General features: G+C 46.4%; 1 protein-coding gene across 1 annotated transcript; it reads left to right on the top strand.

Annotated features, from left to right (window-relative positions):
• Nucleotides 1-7,468: 7,468 nt before the first annotated feature.
• LOC139332682 (progonadoliberin-1-like) lies at nucleotides 7,469-8,015 on the top strand. Its single transcript, XM_070964751.1, has 3 exons — nucleotides 7,469-7,662; nucleotides 7,752-7,850; nucleotides 7,926-8,015. The coding sequence occupies exons 1-3, from the start codon at nucleotides 7,489-7,491 to the stop codon at nucleotides 7,971-7,973; spliced, it is 321 nt and encodes a 106-aa protein (XP_070820852.1). The 5' UTR covers nucleotides 7,469-7,488; the 3' UTR covers nucleotides 7,974-8,015.
• The last annotated feature ends 9,494 nt before the right edge of the window (nucleotides 8,016-17,509 follow it).

The following is a 17,509-nucleotide window of genomic DNA, read 5'->3' as shown; positions in this document are numbered from 1 at the left end:
AAAGCCGTGCGGCTACGCCAGCTAGAGCCCGAGGCTCACCCGTAGCGAGCTGGGTCATTACAAAAAGTGGTGGCTCGTCCGCTGTCTGTTAGTACTGACTCCAGAGTGGAGGCGAAGCTAATCGTACAGCTTGCACGTCGCCAGATGGAAGCTCAGGAAAAGACACAGGAGAGGCAGATCCAGCTGGAAATAAAACGGCTGGAAATCGAGGCTGATAAAGCCGCGGCTCGAGGCTCACAGAGACACCCGCGCGCCGAGAGCATTCGCTGATGCCCCAGGTATCTCCTTCCTCTACCACTTCTCAAAAACCTTTTGACATTAGCAAACACATTGCTGTAATTACTGTGTTCCGAGAAACTGAAGTAGACTCGTACTTTGCTTTGTACTTTGCACTCCTACTTAGCGAACGCATCGCTACCGCATCGCAGTGGCCGCCAGAGGTGCGGTGTCTCCTGTGCAGTGTAAGGTGGGAAAGCTCAGGAAACTGTAGCTGCGCTCCCAGTGGAGGACAGCCCGCACTACGATTTAAGGTTAAAGCTGCTATTTTACGTGCTTATGAGCTGGTCCCTGCAGCACAGGCAGACATTTAGAAATGATAAAAAGCCCCTCATCAGACCTACAGTGAGAAATGTTTGTCTGAGCATGGTGGTATATTTGATTGAACAGGAAGTCGCCACTCTCACCTCCGCTCTGTGCTTGTGGACGAATATGCGCTCACTCACAAGACTGTTGTCCAGTCAGTCTGTGTTGATCAGTCCCAGTATACTACAGCAGCACAGCAGCATTCACAAAGCACGTAGCCCAAGGAGGGAGGACAGAGAGTGCTTTTACTGTCACAAAGCTGGACCTGTGTAATGTTTTCAACTTCTTTTTAGCATTAGTAACCATACTCCGCTGGGACAGTCATCACCATGCTCTTTATCTGCTTCACTCCTGCTGCCATACAAGTGACGTACTCTCTGACCTCATTACGCAGACACAACGTGTGCTGCCAGATACTACATCCCTCCCCTTCTACCCTGCCATTAAGACAAGTAGCGGGGATTATTCTGCCCTTTGTCACTGTCTGTCTAAGCCACAAAGTGTGTGAGATGATCTGGCCGCCTGCTGGTTCTTTGAGCTCTACTGTCCTGCTGGGAAGCGTCATCAGGCGCTATTTCAGCAGTTCCAGTTACACGATTCGGCTCAGCGGCGTCTTCTTCAGGCTCAACCCATAGCTTCACAAATGATGCATGACGCATCATCTTCTTGCCATCCTTTTCAATAAGGACTGATTGACCTTTTCGATCCATCGCTGAATAGGGGTCACGTTCAGATGGTGTTGAAAGTTTGTTTTTCTTCTGTTGCTGTAAGAGCACTTTGTCACCCTGCTTCCTTTTGCTCTTCTGACTCTGTCTGCATTCATACGTCCCTTCTCCTTCCTCACAGCATCAGCTGTGCGAACAGCAGCATCGTGTCTTGTATGCTGCAGCTGGGATTCTGACAGTTCAGGGAGTTTGGTTCTGATCTGGCGGTTGAATAGTAGCTCGGCCGGGCTGCAGCCTGTGACACACTGCGGGGTGCTGCGGTAAGCCAGAAGAAAAACGTCCAGCTCAGTGCGCCAGTCCTTTCCTTCAGCATGAGCTGCACGTATGGCCTTACAAAGAGCTCTGTTCTGCCTTTCAACTTCGCCATTTGCCTGCGGCCAGTATGGCGTGACACGGCGATGTGTGCTCCCATGTTCCTGTAGATGTTTTGAATTCCTTTGACACAAATGGAGTACCATTGTCTGTCACTATGCATTCTGGGAGCCCGTATGTTGCAAATGAGTGTCTCAGACCATTTATTATGTTGACAGAGGTGGGTTTCTGAAGGATGTCAACACTCACCCACCTGGAGGAATAGTCAGTCGGTACCAGCAGATGGTGTCCTGATGGAAATGGTCCACACACGCCTAATGCGAGCATCTGCCATGGTTTTGCTGGGAGCTCTGGCCTATAGGAACCTCCTGTGAAGTCAGACTGTTGATTTGGCACGCGTGACATGACCTCACTAGCTCCTCTGCTTGTCGATCAACTCCAGGCCGCCACACTGTTGTTCTCAGTCTCTGTTTTGTTTTAACTGTTCCTTGATGACCTTCGTGTGCTAACGTCAGCGTCTGTCGTCGTGCGGCCTGAAGAATTACATTTCTGGAACCTCTCATCACGGTTTTCCCCACAGTGGAAAGCTCAGATTTGACTGTTTGATAAACAGGTTCACATTTACTCCAGTTACCAGTTTTGATACAGTCCTGTAGAGTAACTGGAGTGAGGTCTGCTGCTGACCATTCCTCCGTTTGTCGTGGTGTGAAGGCAACACTGCATGTTGAGCCACCCAGTAAACGTGGTCCTCCATTGTACCTTTCTGTACTGGCTGGTTGACTGTCAGGCGTGACAGCCAATCAGCTGCATTCTGTGGGCCTGCTTTATACACGACCTTGAAGCGACAGGGCTGCAGCCGCAAAGCCCATCTTTCAATCCTGGCTGCTGGTTTGGACTTTGGTGAATAGATCGTTTCTAGAGGTTTCTGGTCAGTGACCAGCACAAAGTCCTTTCCGTAGAGAAATAGATATAATTTCTCACATGTCCACACGATAGCGAGTGCTTCTCTTTCAGTTTGGGAATAGCGACGCTCTACATCAGACAAGGCACGGCTGGCATAGCAGACAGGTTTGTGTGTTCATCACTTTGTTTCTGGCTCAGTGTCGCTCCTAATCCCACTGGACTAGCATCCACAGCCACATGAGTCTCTGCATCTTGTTTGAAGTATGCCATTACATGTGAACTGGCCAGCTGTCTCTTTAACTCCACAAATGCTGTTTCCTGCTCTGATCCCCAAGTCCATTTACAGGATTGCCTTGTGAGCCTCCTCAGTGGCTCGGATGTTGTGGCTAGATTAGGGATGAACCTGCCACAATAGTTCACATGACCCAAAAAACTCCTCTCCTCAGCAGCATTAGTCGGTGGACGTGTATTTTCCACTGCCTCGATCTTAGACTGAGCTGCTCCTATTCCGTTCTTGGACAGCACGTGTCCATAAACTCCAGTTGTGACATTGTGAATGGACACTTTTTGCTGTTGACTGTCAGATGCCTCTCTTGCAATGGTTGCATGACTTGGTGCAGCCTCTCATCGTGTTGCTGTATGGTTTCTCCTGATACGATGATGTCATCTGATATGTTGTGCACTCCAGGGATGCCTTGCAGTACTTGTCCAATGATGTGTTGATATATCTCAGGCGCAGATGAGATACCAAACATCAGTCTCTTATAACACCACAGGCCTGTGAGTGTTACAGAAGTGGTGAGTGATCTGGACTCTGGCTCCAGCTCTATTTGATGGTACCCCCATTTCAGATCAAGTTTCAAGAATACTGTGGCTCCTGTCATGTCCTCCAGTATGTCGTCGATGACAGGGATTGGGTGCCTTTCTCGCACTATGGCCTCATTTGCCCTGCGCATGTCCACACACAGTCTAGGCTCTTTCTTACCATGCACACCAACAAGAGGTGATACCATGGTGTCGGTCCATTTACTCTCTCAATGACATCATCTTCCTGGAGTTGTTTCAGTTTCACCTCCACTTGTTTCCTCACACTGAAAGGTATCCTGCAAACAGGTTGTGCAACTGGCTGTGCGCTGTCGTCCACATGCAGCTTCAGCTGAAAGTCTTTCAGTTTTCTAAGCCCTGAAAACAGTCTTTGTATTTGTCCTCTGTGTCAGCTGTGGAAGCTGTCGTATCTTGTGGCTGGATTGTATTCACATGTTCAATAGGTCCAATGTGTAGAAGTCCCAGTTTCACAGCAGTGTGTCTGCCTAACACACAAACTTGTGCCTCTTCAATCACTCAGACTGTTGCTGTGATGGTTTCTGATGTCTCATTAGCTTTGAATTCAGCTGTGAAAACACCTTTTACATGTAGTGGTGTTGTAGAGACAAATGGATAGACTCTCTTCTCTGGACGCTGCAGCTTGATGTAACTCTGACTTCAGCTGCTCAAACTTGGATTCTGTCACGATATTACATGAAGCCCCCGAGTCTATCAACATGTCAACTGGTTGGTCATTTATTAATATGGACAGTGTCCCCTCGGCAGCACAGTCATTCACTGTGAACACATGCTCATCTTCACTGTCACTGGTCCTTGGTGTGTTACTGTGGTTGGGACTCTGTTTACTTTATGCATCCTCTTTGTCTGACACATCTTTGTGAAATGTCCTTCTTTTCCACAGTTATTACACTTTTTGTTCTTCGTCACTGTGCACTCACGGCTCATGTGTCCGGCACGCCCACATCTGTAACACTTGATGCTGTGCTCATCACGTGCTGACTGACTTTGGTGTTTAGTGAATCTGGATCTTGCAGATTTATCTCTACTTTTTGTCACATTTGCTTGGCACGCATGACATGACCTCACTAGCTCCTCTGCTTGTCGATCAACTCCAGGCCGCCACACTTTTGTTCTCAGTCTCTGTTTTGTTTTAACTATTCCTTGATGACCTTCATGTGCTAACATGACATGTGACTGTCAGGCGTGACAGCCAATCAGCTGCATTCTGTGGGCCTGCTTTATACACGACCTTGAAGCGACAGGGCTGCAGCCGCAAAGCCCATCTTTCAATCCTGGCTGCTGGTTTGGACTTTGGTGAATAGATCGTTTCTAGAGGTTTCTGGTCAGTGACCAGCACAAAGTCCTTTCCGTAGAGAAATACATGAAATTTCTCACATAGCGAGTGCTTCTCTTTCAGTTTGGGAATAGCGACGCTGTACATCAGACAAGGCACGGCTGGCATAGCAGACAGGTTTGTGTGTTCATCACTTTGTTTCTGGCTCAGTGTCGCTCCTAATCCCACTGGACTAGCATCCACAGCCACATGTGTCTCTGCATCTTGTTTGAAGTATGCCATTACATGTGAACTGGCCAGCTGTCTCTTTAACTCCACAAATGCTGTTTCCTGCTCTGATCCCCAAGTCCATTTACAGGATTGCCTTGTGAGCCTCCTCAGTGGTTCGGATGTTGTGGCAAGATTAGGGATGAACCTGCCACAATAGTTCACAAGACCCAAAAAACTCCTCTCCTCAGCAGCATTAGTCGGTGGACGTGTATTTTCCACTGCCTCGATCTTAGACTGAGCTGCTCCTATTCCGTTCTTGGACAGCACGTGTCCATAAACTCCAGCTGTGACATTGTGAATGGACACTTTTTGCTGTTGGCTGTCAGATGCCTCTCTTGCAATGGTTGCCGTTGACTTGGTGCAGCCTCTCACACTTTGCACACTCGGTGCGTGGTCCCTTGGCTGTGCTGACATTGTGTTTGTTGTCTGTCATTGTTAATCTTTAAATGCTTGTTCAATCTAAAAAGAACAAGGTTTCTTTTCCTGTGTTACAACAGCATGGTTAATCACAAATTTATTGAAGATTATTCCGTTACATAGATATATTAGCACTATTCAAAACTGCAGGAAGTGCCTAGTCACCACATTGTATGACCTAATGAGATCAAATTATTGCATAATAAGTACCCTGGCCACAAACGTGCTGTTGCTAATGCAGGTTTTGCTTTACCTTCAATGTAGCACCAAAAAGCAAAAGGCACTGGTAATGGTACTCCTGGTTATACTGGGATGGGGTTCGATTCCCTGCAGTGTCCTGCTGATTATTTTGGCATGTACATGAAGGCATCTTTAATTACTCCTCCATATCACTTTTCACGTCAGTGTTTTAAATATTGTTACATAAAGGTGTATGTCATACGTTAATATCAGCTTTAAAGCACAACACATCCAACTGAATTCCTGCTCAGTAAAATGTACATTCAATGGCTAAAAAACACATTCTTTATGTATTAGCTTTATGTCCATTGGCTGCACACCACATTGTATACAGAACACAAACCACACTGTGCATTGAACAAACTTGTGTCTGATCAATCTTTATATATATATATATATATATATATATATATTTATATGCGTGCGCACACACACCTCATCAATTTTGGTGAACTGGTGGATCAGGCCCGCCCAGACTTAATCCACGCCCGCCCATTTATCACGTTCTGCATCCGCTACTGGGTCAAAGGTCAAAATGAAGAGATCATCACATATCACCAAGAGGACGAGCATCCTGTCAAAAATGGACGTCTCGGTCCTTCTTTCATTGAAACGAGGACGTTTTCCCACTGATGGCTGTGACTCATGCAGGAGGGATTATCATCTTCATCTTCCTCACAGGCAGGACGGTTACTGATCAGTCTGAAGCTGCTGAAGAGCTGCTGAACACACAAAGTGCACGAATGGACGATCGGCTCTCTCCTTCATCTCTCTCCTTGTCTCCTCGCTTCCCTTTCTTTTCTCTCTGCCGTTGATTTTTTATTCAGAGTAGATGTTTGGCTGCAGGATCGTCTCACAAACTGGAATTAAGGTGACGTGTGGACAGATAATTACTGAATGTCTTATTTCATGTTCATCCTCTTAAGACATAACTGCTATTTTCTCTTAATGTAGAACAATGTGCTTATTTTAGTATTAAATATAATGGATAACATGTTATTTTTAATCTACATCACATACTTGATCACATGTTTCTCTGTGATCTGTGATGATGCATCAGTCACTGGAGGCCATTTCTCTGCAGAATTAGTACTTTTTTAAAAGTATTTTTCCATTAATTTATTGGTACTTTTACTCAAGTAAAGGATCTAAATACTTCTTCCGCTGTCATGCACAACACCGACCAACAGAGCGAGTGTGTGTTACTCACTGTGGCATGGCACAGGCCATGGCTGGAAACGCTCAGGTGAGTCAAACCCGGTGATTATTGACTGTTATAAATAAACTGCTATGAAGAAGAAGAAAAGTCTTTGTCTTTCATGCTTTTGGTCATGTGTGTGTGTGTGAATCTGTTCACAGCATCATCATCATCATCATCATCATCATCATCATCATCATCATCATCATCACATCCTGCTGGACCACTCAGCACAATCACAGTTAATTCCCAGTTTTTGAAAAACCAGTTTCACTGTGTTTCACCTCCACTGACTGCTGACCCCTCGCTCCTCAGCCAGGAGCTGTTAGTGCACATCAACACGCACCAAACGCACCTGCTGGAGGTGTGCACTGGACTGAGCCCCCTCCTCATTTACTTTGTCTCCGTCATCAGTGGATGACTTTCAAAATGCACAGACGCAGCAGAAAGGCAGGCAGGAAATGGCTGAAAGTTGATGGTTAGTGGTTTGAAGCTCGTCCCTCGTCATGTGTGATCTGTTAAACAGCTCTGCGGGTCGCCAGTAAGTGCTGCCTAATCCCACTTTGTGACCCCCTGTGAGGAAGAGCTGGGCTCAGAGGAAGGTTCATATAAACCTTAGCTGATGCTGCAGCAGGATTCACAAAGGAAAGCAGACCTGGAGTCAGAGGGTCAGTCAGAGTCACTTCAGGCTGAGCGTGACAGAGGAAGTGAGGATCAGTGACATGCTTGTGTGCCGTCTGAAGCCCCCTCCCCTCAGAATGGCTCCTCAGAGCTTGGCGCTGTGGCTGCTGCTGGTGGGCGCGGTGCTGTCGCAGGGCGGCTGTCAGCACTGGTCGTATGGACTGAGCCCGGGAGGGAAGAGGGAGCTGGACGGCCTCTCCGACTCACCGGGAAACGTGAGCCAGCGTCAGCCTCGCTGCCTTCTCCTCTCCTCTCCGCTCCGCTGCGCTTTGCTTGAATTCATCGTGATGTTTGTTTTCAGCAGATGCTCGAGGGCTTTCCACGCGTGGACCCCCCCTGCAGCGCTCTGGGCTGTGCAGAGGAGCCACTTTATCCCAAAATGTACAGGATGAGAGGATTTCTGGTAAGTTTTCTAATTCTTTGTAGTTTTCCTGATGGTGCTCAGAGGTTTGATCTCATGGTTGTGATTGTCTTTCAGGACAGCGTCTCCAACAGGGACAATGGACACAGAACATTTAAGAAATGATGCCTGATTGTTTCCTCAATAAATCACTGTATTAGCATATCACAGGCGTTGTGGTTATTGGCTGACTGACTGGATGTTTTCTGTTCTTGGAGGATTTAAATTCCTGGTGATTCTTGTTTATTCTCCAGCAGTTTCAAACTTCCTGATGACGTTGAACACAGCTGGAGCAACAGAAAATATGCACATTAACTCTAAAAATCCCGTTCAGTGTGACGCTGAATGGAAAGCTGGTGTGCTTTGGCTGCTTTAGCTGATCGACAGCATCAGGAGTGTCAGAGACAAACACAGTGACGATGTGACAAACATCAGCTGTGTGAGCACCAACGACGAGCTGCAGGAGCGAAAGCTGCTGTTTAAATACCTGATGGCCTCAGACGCAGCATCAGTTTAACTGCTCGTCAGCAGGAGGATTGAAGTGTATTTTAGTACATTTGAAAATGTACTGTGCACGGTCTTCTGTTAGTTTTCTCATTACAATAATAATAAACTTTATTTGTATTGAACCTTTCAAACAAGAATTGCAGCTCAAAGTGCTTTACAACAAAGAAATCACGTGCATCAGGTGCTTCCAGCAAAAAGACATAAAAGCAGGGAGAGAAAATGAATGTGATGGAGAATCAAACCTCGTAATGATGAAGAAAGAAAAGCATGAAAATAAAAACAATGCATGAGATGAGACGGAAAATGAAACAGACACACACAGAACACAGAAAACCGAGTAAAACACAACAATTCGAGGCAGTGCAGCAGTGAACGAAGAGCTTCAGGAGCAGGTCAGAGTGGGTCAAAGCAGGGGCGGAGCCACGGCGGGCATGGGCGGAGCCACGGCGGGCATGGGCGGCCCGCGTAAGACCGCCCAATCAGAAATTCAAATAAAAAAAAAATAAATAGAACAATTTTCACAGTTATGTCCCATATTATCAAAAACTCACTTGTTTGGGTCTCTGGTGCTGCCACACACATACAAAGTGTGAAACACTTCGGATCTGTCAGCGCCCTGCCTGCAGCGTCCACACAGGCCGTTTGAATTCGGCGCTCGGTGTCTCTCCACCCAGCGCCACCTTCCCACAGATCCGCTGTCAGGTTATCGAAAGCACTGTGCTATGAATCATGTCCAGGCGTTGTTCTGTTATTGGCTGTAAAGAGGAGCACAAATCGCTCCATCGGCTCCCAGCCGACAGAAGAGCACCGTGGACTGAATTCATTTTTCAATGAACCATGAACTCTTTTTGGAGTTTAAAATATAGATATTCATGAATAGTAAAGATCCACTTCGTTCGTGTCAGACAAGACGATTTCTCTTCCTTCAAACTCCATTTAAACTGTATGTTTAACAGCCCAGTTTATTATTAATAATAATCATCATCATCATCATCATCATCATCATCATCATCATCATCGGGGATTAAGCTCCAAACCCCCTATTAGGTAGGTGCTGAACACTTTCTGCCGTAACACAGTAGTAGTAATGTAGTAGTGATGTGTCGGTCGTGTGTTGGTTTGAAGTGAACGGTTGGATCCAGAGCGCGAGCCGCTTTGGGCTTTTTGGTTTGTTTGTTTTGTTTTCGTTTTTTTCTCAACTTTTTCCGTTCAAGCCGCACGTGATTGGTCAAATAGTTGATGTGTGGTGGCTTCAGTGTGTGTGTGTGTGTGTGTGTGTGTGTGTGTGTGTGTGTGTGTGTGTGTGTGTGTGTGTGTGTGTGTGTGTGTGTGTCTGTGAATGAAGCCGTACAGTATAAAACGAACTGTTAGATATTAAGATTTAAGATTAAGATTAAGATTTACTGTTATTGATCACTGCACACACACACGTTACAGGGAGGAGACACACGCGCACGCACGCCATGCACTGTGAAATTATCTTCTCCGCTTTTGACCCTTCTTGGTCCGTCGTTCTTCCGGCCAGCCGCCAGCCAACGCCGGTGCCCGCGGACTCATCCTCTTTCGTCAGCGTTGGTCAGACGGTGACCTTCTGCATGTTTTTAGTGGGTTATTTAAGGAGGAAATGTTGTTAGTGTAAATCAGGTTTTGAAAGCAGGATTTTTACGCTGTGGGATTTGAACCTTTAAGGGAGTCAAAGATATGAGTGGACAGACCTGATCAGCACTGACAGCATGTCACACTCACCGGCACATAACACTCATGACAGCTCACATTTACAGCAAGCGGCGCAGAGATGAGCTGCCGCTGATGGCAGAAAAGACGTCTTCATGGTTTTAAAGCCACAGGAGAAAAAGTAGACTTAATGCAAGTAACACAGATGAGATTTAAGATTAGAATTAATATGAAAGCACTGAGCCACCAGTTGGAAACATTTGTGCAGTGCAGCCAAGTTTTATTCAAACCTAAATAACTGTGTTTTGAATTCAATAATACCAACTTCAGGTGAATTCAGAGTGGAAGGCTGAAGGTTACTGGGCTGAAGGAAACATCAGCTACAGAATAAAAACTCTTGAAACAGACTGAGGTACTTGTACTTTCCTTGAGCATTTACTTTATACTTGTAGTCTCCTACATTTTGGAGGAAAATATGTTATTTTTTTCTGACAGCTGTAGTTTCGAGTTGCTTTGCAGATGAAGGTTCAAAACCTGCAATGAGCTGAAAGAATCCAAAATATTTTCATGGAGTGAAATAAGCCACCTCAGAGGATATAAAATGAGTGAAAGCAGCTCTTCTCACATGGTAATGCATCAGTGACAATGAGATGATATTGTAGCATATAAATGTGACACGGACAGAGCCCATTATGACTGATTTGTGAGTAATTTTACACTTTAACTGTAACTAACACTGAGGCCGCCATCAAAGATGACACCAAAGATGATATGTGGGGTAGTTTCCACTTTTCATCTGCAATTAAACAAACAAGATGGACTGAACACATTGATTTTGGTCCACACACTGAAGTGGTCTCTTTCTCTGAGGACCAGCTGTTTTAGCCTCTGGCTCCATCTCATGGTGCTGAAATGTTTTGCAGTTACTTGATGAGTAGACCAAACAGATTTCATGACATCCTGATGTTTCCCTGTTTTTACATATGTCCACAGGCTTCTTGAACCTCCAACTTTTCCTCAAAGACACTCTCTTGAACTGTTGTTTGTCTCTTGTTCTGATGTTTCAGGGTACAAGGTTCATTTATTTGTCATTGTACAACACAATGAAAGGACAGCTATATTCCCTTTATGCTCCTCACAAAACAAAAATGGATGAATAAATGAATAAAAGGTCCAAAAATGAAAACAGTTTCTATGGTGAAGTGCAGAGGATGAGTTCAGAAATCTCACAGCCTGATGGAAGAATCTTAAAAAAAAAAAAAGAAAAAAAAAAGGAGCCATGTGTTCCTGGATTAGCCCCGCCCACCAAAGTGTCATCGTGTGTGCAGCCAATGGGATTGAAGTGGCTTTGATGTAGTTCTAGAATGGAATTGGCTTTGATGCCAGACCAATAAATTCAGCTGCGAACCCCAGCAGAGCAGTATCGACCTTGGATTTACACACAAGAGAGATACGCGTTCCTCAGTACAGATTATTACATCGATTCATTTATTGATTGATTATTATTCTGCTACTGACGAACACATTGTACTACGAGATTGTCTACTACAGGCGACTAGTGTCTACTACAGAGAACTGCTTTCTACTACAGACAACTGCTCTCTGCTACAGACAACTACAGCCTACTAGACAGTCCAATGGAGGAGAGAGGCAACCCCAGAAGCTACCAAAGGGGTCCATTGGCTGGTCCTGCTCGTCAGGCCCATCCAGTCCATCCCGCTGAATTCTCCCATCTGCAAAATGCCTTTCAACGCAGTCAGAGCCAGATCAACCATCTGAAGATCCAGTTGAACCAGGTGTGGTATGAAAGGGATCAACTGAGGACTGAAAAGAAGAGACTCGGCTACACTGTCTCCAACTTGGAAAGAGAAATTTGCAGACGGGATGAGCTTCTGAAAGCCAGCTCTCAAAAGACAAACAGCGCTGAACAGGCAGAAACCATCCTGCGCAAGGAGGTGAGCGAGATGGCAGAGAACCAGGAGAGACTGCAGATGACGGTGAACCATCTGGAGCAGCAGCTCCAACAGAGGGACACCGAAATCGTGGATCTCAAAAAGGAGAAAGACCATCTCTCTGACCTGCTCAAAGAGGCTGCAGACCACACCAAAGCTCTCGAGGAGAAGCTTCTAGAGCAGCTGGTCAAGAGCGAACAGACCTGGCTCCAGGAGAAGAGCGAGATGGAGGAGAACCAGAAGAGACTGCAGATGACGGTGAACCATCTGGAGCAGCAGCTCCAACAGAGGGACACCGAAATCGTGGATCTCAAAAAGGAGAAAAACCATCTCTCTGACTCGCTCAAAGAGGCCACAGATGCTACAGAAGCTCTCGAGGAGAAGCTCACAGAGCAGCTGGTCGAGAGCGAACAGACCTGGTGCCAGGAGAAGAGCGAGATGGAGGAGAACCAGGAGAGACTGCAGGTGACGGTGAACCATCTGGAGCTGCTACTCCAACAGAGGGAGACCAAAATCGTGGATCTCAAAGAGGAGAAAGACCATCTCTCTAACTTGCTCAATGAGGCCACAGACTACACCGAATCTGTTGAGGAGGAGCTCCTAGAGCAGCTGGTCAAGAATGAACAGACCTGGCTCCAGGAGATGAGAGAGATGGAGGAGAACCAGAAGAGACTGCAGGTGACGGTGAACCATCTGGAGCAGCAGCTCCAACAGAGGGACACCAAGACAGCAAAGAAGGCAGCGGCAAAGAAGAGACGCAGCTTCTGGTCTCACCTGAACTGCTTTAAGGCTGGACAGACAGAGGTCACAGTGAGGTAAAGGTGCAGGTTTCTCAACTTGTGTAGCAGCAGGTGACAGATTTGTCAGAGTTCAACTCTTTGTATTGTTTGGCAACCAGACTCGATACTGAGCTAGGTTTGGGGGGGGGCTGATTTGTACATACACTTAGTTTTGATTTGTTAGCTTCAGTAGGCTTAGGGGTGCTTTTCTCTTGTATTTTGCTTCTCGTTTTGTTTCCATTTGAATAGTAGGCCTCATTTAGGAGGGTTTGTTTTCCATTTTGTTTGGTGTTGTATTTAGGTAGCTCTCATTTATAGAGAGTTTTCTTTGGTTAGTATTAGTTAGGTCTCTTTTATATTTAGTTAAACTCTCATTTATAGAGAGTTTTCTTTGGTTAGTATTAGTTAGGTCTCTTTTATATTTAGTTAAACTCTCATTTTTAGAGAGTTTTCTTTGGTTAGTATTAGTTAGGTCTCTTTTATATTTAGTTAAACTCATTTATAGAGTTTTCTTTGGTTAGTATTAGTTAGGTCTCTTTTATATTTAGTTAAACTCTCATTTTTAGAGAGTTTTCTTTGGTTAGTATTAGTTAGGTCTCTTTTATATTTAGTTAAACTCTCATTTTTAGAGAGTTTTCTTTGGTTAGTATTAGTTAGGTCTCTTTTATATTTAGTTAAACTCATTTTTAGAGTTTTCTTTGGTTAGTATTAGTTAGGTCTCTTTTATATTTAGTTAAACTCATTTTTAGAGTTTTCTTTGGTTAGTATTAGTTAGGTCTCTTTTATATTTAGTTTAACTCTCATTTCAGGAGAGTTTTCTTTTGGTTTGGATTATTTCATTTGTTTGAAAAGCACCCACTCGCTCTTTTCGTTGTCTTGGTCTTTTGCCTTTTGTAATTTAAAACAGTTTTGAATACTTTGATTTAAATCATTGTTACTTCCCCACCCCTAGCCAGCTGGGTCGTAACAAAAAGCGGGGGCTCGTCCGGGATATCTGTTAAAAGATTCCCGAAGGTCAGTTATAGTTTAAACCAGAGTGTTTACATGGTTTTGTCTTAGTAACTGTCTGTGTGGTGGTGATGTCGTTCGCTTTGCAGCAGTTTTTGGCCAGTCCTTCGTTGGACAAATTGGACGGCTGCCGCAAAGATGATCTGGCGCAAGTTGCGACTTATTTCAGTTTCTCGTTCCAGAAACAAATTCTGAAAAGGGAGCTTAAAGCTCTTGTTCTAGATAAACTGGTAGAGCTGGAGATGATCGGGGTGCCGGCGGAAGATGCTCCTCCCGGTGCGCAAACTGTCTCAGTAGCAGTAACTCCGTTAACGCTGCCTCGGTATGAACCGCTGTCTGTTAGTACTGACTCCAGAGCGGAGGCGAAGCTGGACGTACAGCTTGCACGTCGCCAGATGGAAGCTCAGGAAACGGCACAGGAGAGGCAGCTCCAGCTGGAGATAAAACAGCTGGAAATCGAGGCTAACAAAGCCGCGCGGCTACGCCAGCTACAGCTCGAGGCTCATATCTAGCGAGCTGGGTCGTAACAAAAAGTTGTGTCTCGTCCGGGATATATGTTAAAAGATTCCCGGACAAGCTGGACAGCTGCCACAGAGATGATCTGGCTCAAATTGCGGGTGGGGTTAGAGATCCTCTTGGTGCTGGCTCAACCAGAGCCAGCGATGCTGGAGAGTGATCCTACCGGTGCTCCAACAGTCTCAGCAGCAGAGACTGGAACGGCTGAGCGGCCGCAAACTCCGTCCACGCTGCCTCGGTATGAACCGCTGTCTGTTAGTACTGACTCCAGAGCGGAGGCGAAGCTAATCGTACAGCTTGCACGTCGCCAGATGGAAGCTCAGGAAACGGCACAGGAGAGGCAGCTGGAGATTAAACGGCTGACAAAGCCGTGCGGCTACGCCAGCTAGAGCCCGAGGCTCACCCGTAGCGAGCTGGGTCATTACAAAAAGTGGTGGCTCGTCCGCTGTCTGTTAGTACTGACTCCAGAGTGGAGGCGAAGCTAATCGTACAGCTTGCACGTCGCCAGATGGAAGCTCAGGAAAAGACACAGGAGAGGCAGATCCAGCTGGAAATAAAACGGCTGGAAATCGAGGCTGATAAAGCCGCGGCGCGAGGCTCACAGAGACACCCGCGCGCCGAGAGCATTCGCTGATGCCCCAGGTATCTCCTTCCTCTACCACTTCTCAAAAACTTTTGACATTAGCAAACACATTGCTGTAATTACTGTGTTCCGAGAAACTGAAGTAGACTCGTACTTTGCTTTGTACTTTGCACTCCTACTTAGCGAACGCATCGCTACCGCATCGCAGTGGCCGCCAGAGGTGCGGTGTCTCCTGTGCAGTGTAAGGTGGGAAAGCTCAGGAAACTGTAGCTGCGCTCCCAGTGGAGGACAGCCCGCACTACGATTTAAGGTTAAAGCTGCAATTTTACGTGCTTATGAGCTGGTCCCTGCAGCGTACAGGCAGACATTTAGAAATGATAAAAAGCCCCTCATCAGACCTACAGTGAGAAATGTTTGTCTGAGCATGGTGGTATATTTGATTGAACAGGAAGTCGCCACTCTCACCTCCGCTCTGTGCTTGTGGACGAATATGCGCTCACTCACAAGACTGTTGTCCAGTCAGTCTGTGTTGATCAGTCCCAGTATACTACAGCAGCACAGCAGCATTCACAAAGCACGTAGCCCAAGGAGGGAGGACAGAGAGTGCTTTTACTGTCACAAAGCTGGACCTGTGTAATGTTTTCAACTTCTTTTTAGCATTAGTAACCATACTCCGCTGGGACAGTCATCACCATGCTCTTTATTTGCTTCACTCCTGCTGCTATACAAGTGACGTACTCTCTGACCTCATTACGCAGACACAACGTGTGTTGCCAGATACTACATCCCTCCCCTTCTACCCTGCCATTAAGACAAGTAGCGGGGATTATTCTGCCCTTTGTCACTGTCTGTCTAAGCCACAAAGTGTGTGAGATGATCTGGCCGCCTGCTGGTTCTTTGAGCTCTACTGTCCTGCTGGGAAGCGTCATCAGGCGCTATTTCAGCAGTTCCAGTTACACGATTCGGCTCAGCGGCGTCTTCTTCAGGCTCAACCCATAGCTTCACAAATGATGCATGACGCATCATCTTCTTGTCATCCTTTTCAATAAGGACTGATTGACCTTTTCGATCCATCGCTGAATAGGGGTCACGTTCAGATGGTGTTGAAAGTTTGTTTTTCTTCTGTTGCTGTAAGAGCACTTTGTCACCCTGCTTCCTTTTGCTCTTCTGACTCTGTCTGCATTTATACGTCCCTTCTCCTTCCTCACAGCATCAGCTGTGCGAACAGCAGCATCGTGTCTTGTAGGCTGCAGCCGGGATTCTGACAGTTCAGGGAGTTTGGTTCTGATCTGGCGGTTGAATAGTAGCTCGGCCGGGCTGCAGCCTGTGACACACTGCGGGGTGCTGCGGTAAGCCAGAAGAAAAACGTCCAGCTCAGTGCGCCAGTCCTTTCCTTCAGCATGAGCTGCACGTATGGCCTTACAAAGAGTTCTGTTCTGCCTTTCAACTTCGCCATTTGCCTGCGGCCAGTATGGCGTGACACGGCGATGTGTGCTCCCATGTTCCTGTAGATGTTTTGAATTCCTTTGACACAAATGGAGTACCATTGTCTGTCCCTATGCATTCTGGGAGCCCGTATGTTGCAAATGAGTGTCTCAGACCATTTATTATGTTGACAGAGGTGGGTTTCTGAAGGATGTCAACACTCACCCACCTGGAGGAATAGTCAGTCAGTACCAGCAGATGGTGTCCTGATGGAAATGGTCCACACATGCCTAATGCGAGCATCTGCCATGGTTTTGCTGGGAGCTCTGGCCTATAGGAACCTCCTGTGAAGTCAGACTGTTGATTTGCCACGCATGACATGACCTCACTAGCTCCTCTGCTTGTCGATCAACTCCAGGCCGCCACACTGTTGTTCTCAGTCTCTGTTTTGTTTTAACTGTTCCTTGATGACCTTCGTGTGCTAACGTCAGCGTCTGTCATCGTGCGGCCTGAAGAATTACATTTCTGGAACCTCTCATCACGGTTTTCCCCACAGTGGAAAGCTCAGATTTGACTGTTTGATAAACAGGTTCACATTTACTCCAGTTACCAGTTTTGATACAGTCCCGTAGAGTAACTGGAGTGAGGTCTGCTGCTGACCATTCCTCCGTTTGTCGTGGTGTGAAGGCAACACTGCATGTTGAGCCACCCAGTAAACGTGGTCCTCCATTGTACCTTTCTGTACTGGCTGGTTGACTGTCAGGCGTGACAGCCAATCAGCTGCATTCTGTGGGCCTGCTTTATACACGACCTTGAAGCGACAGGGCTGCAGCCGCAAAGCCCATCTTTCAATCCTGGCTGCTGGTTTGGACTTTGGTGAATAGATCGTTTCTAGAGGTTTCTGGTCAGTGACCAGCACAAAGTCCTTTCCGTAGAGAAATACATGAAATTTCTCACATGCCCACACAATAGCGAGTGCTTCTCTTTCAGTTTGGGAATAGCGACGCTGTACATCAGACAAGGCACGGCTGGCATAGCAGACAGGTTTGTGTGTTCATCACTTTGTTTCTGGCTCAGTGTCGCTCCTAATCCCACTGGACTAGCATCCACAGCCACATGTGTCTCTGCATCTTGTTTGAAGTATGCCATTACATGTGAACTGGCCAGCTGTCTCTTTCACTCCACAAATGCTGTTTCCTGCTCTGATCCCCAAGTCCA

Source organism: Chaetodon trifascialis, chromosome 6 (assembly GCF_039877785.1).
Source record: "Chaetodon trifascialis isolate fChaTrf1 chromosome 6, fChaTrf1.hap1, whole genome shotgun sequence".
In the NCBI taxonomy this organism is placed as follows: domain Eukaryota; kingdom Metazoa; phylum Chordata; class Actinopteri; order Chaetodontiformes; family Chaetodontidae; genus Chaetodon; species Chaetodon trifascialis.
This window is presented reverse-complemented; position numbering and strand designations above follow the sequence as displayed.

What these genes read in the sequence shown, in the direction of transcription:
- LOC139332682 (XM_070964751.1), top strand. Translation starts at nt 7,489, where the DNA reads ATGCTTGTGTGCCGTCTGAAGCCCCCTCCCCTCAGAATGGCTCCTCAG. An exon ending in TCTCCGACTCACCGGGAAAC is followed by an intron (nt 7,663 to 7,751) that starts GTGAGCCAGCGT and finishes TGTTTTCAGCAG; the next exon opens with ATGCTCGAGGGCTTTCCACG. An exon ending in ACAGGATGAGAGGATTTCTG is followed by an intron (nt 7,851 to 7,925) that starts GTAAGTTTTCTA and finishes ATTGTCTTTCAG; the next exon opens with GACAGCGTCTCCAACAGGGA.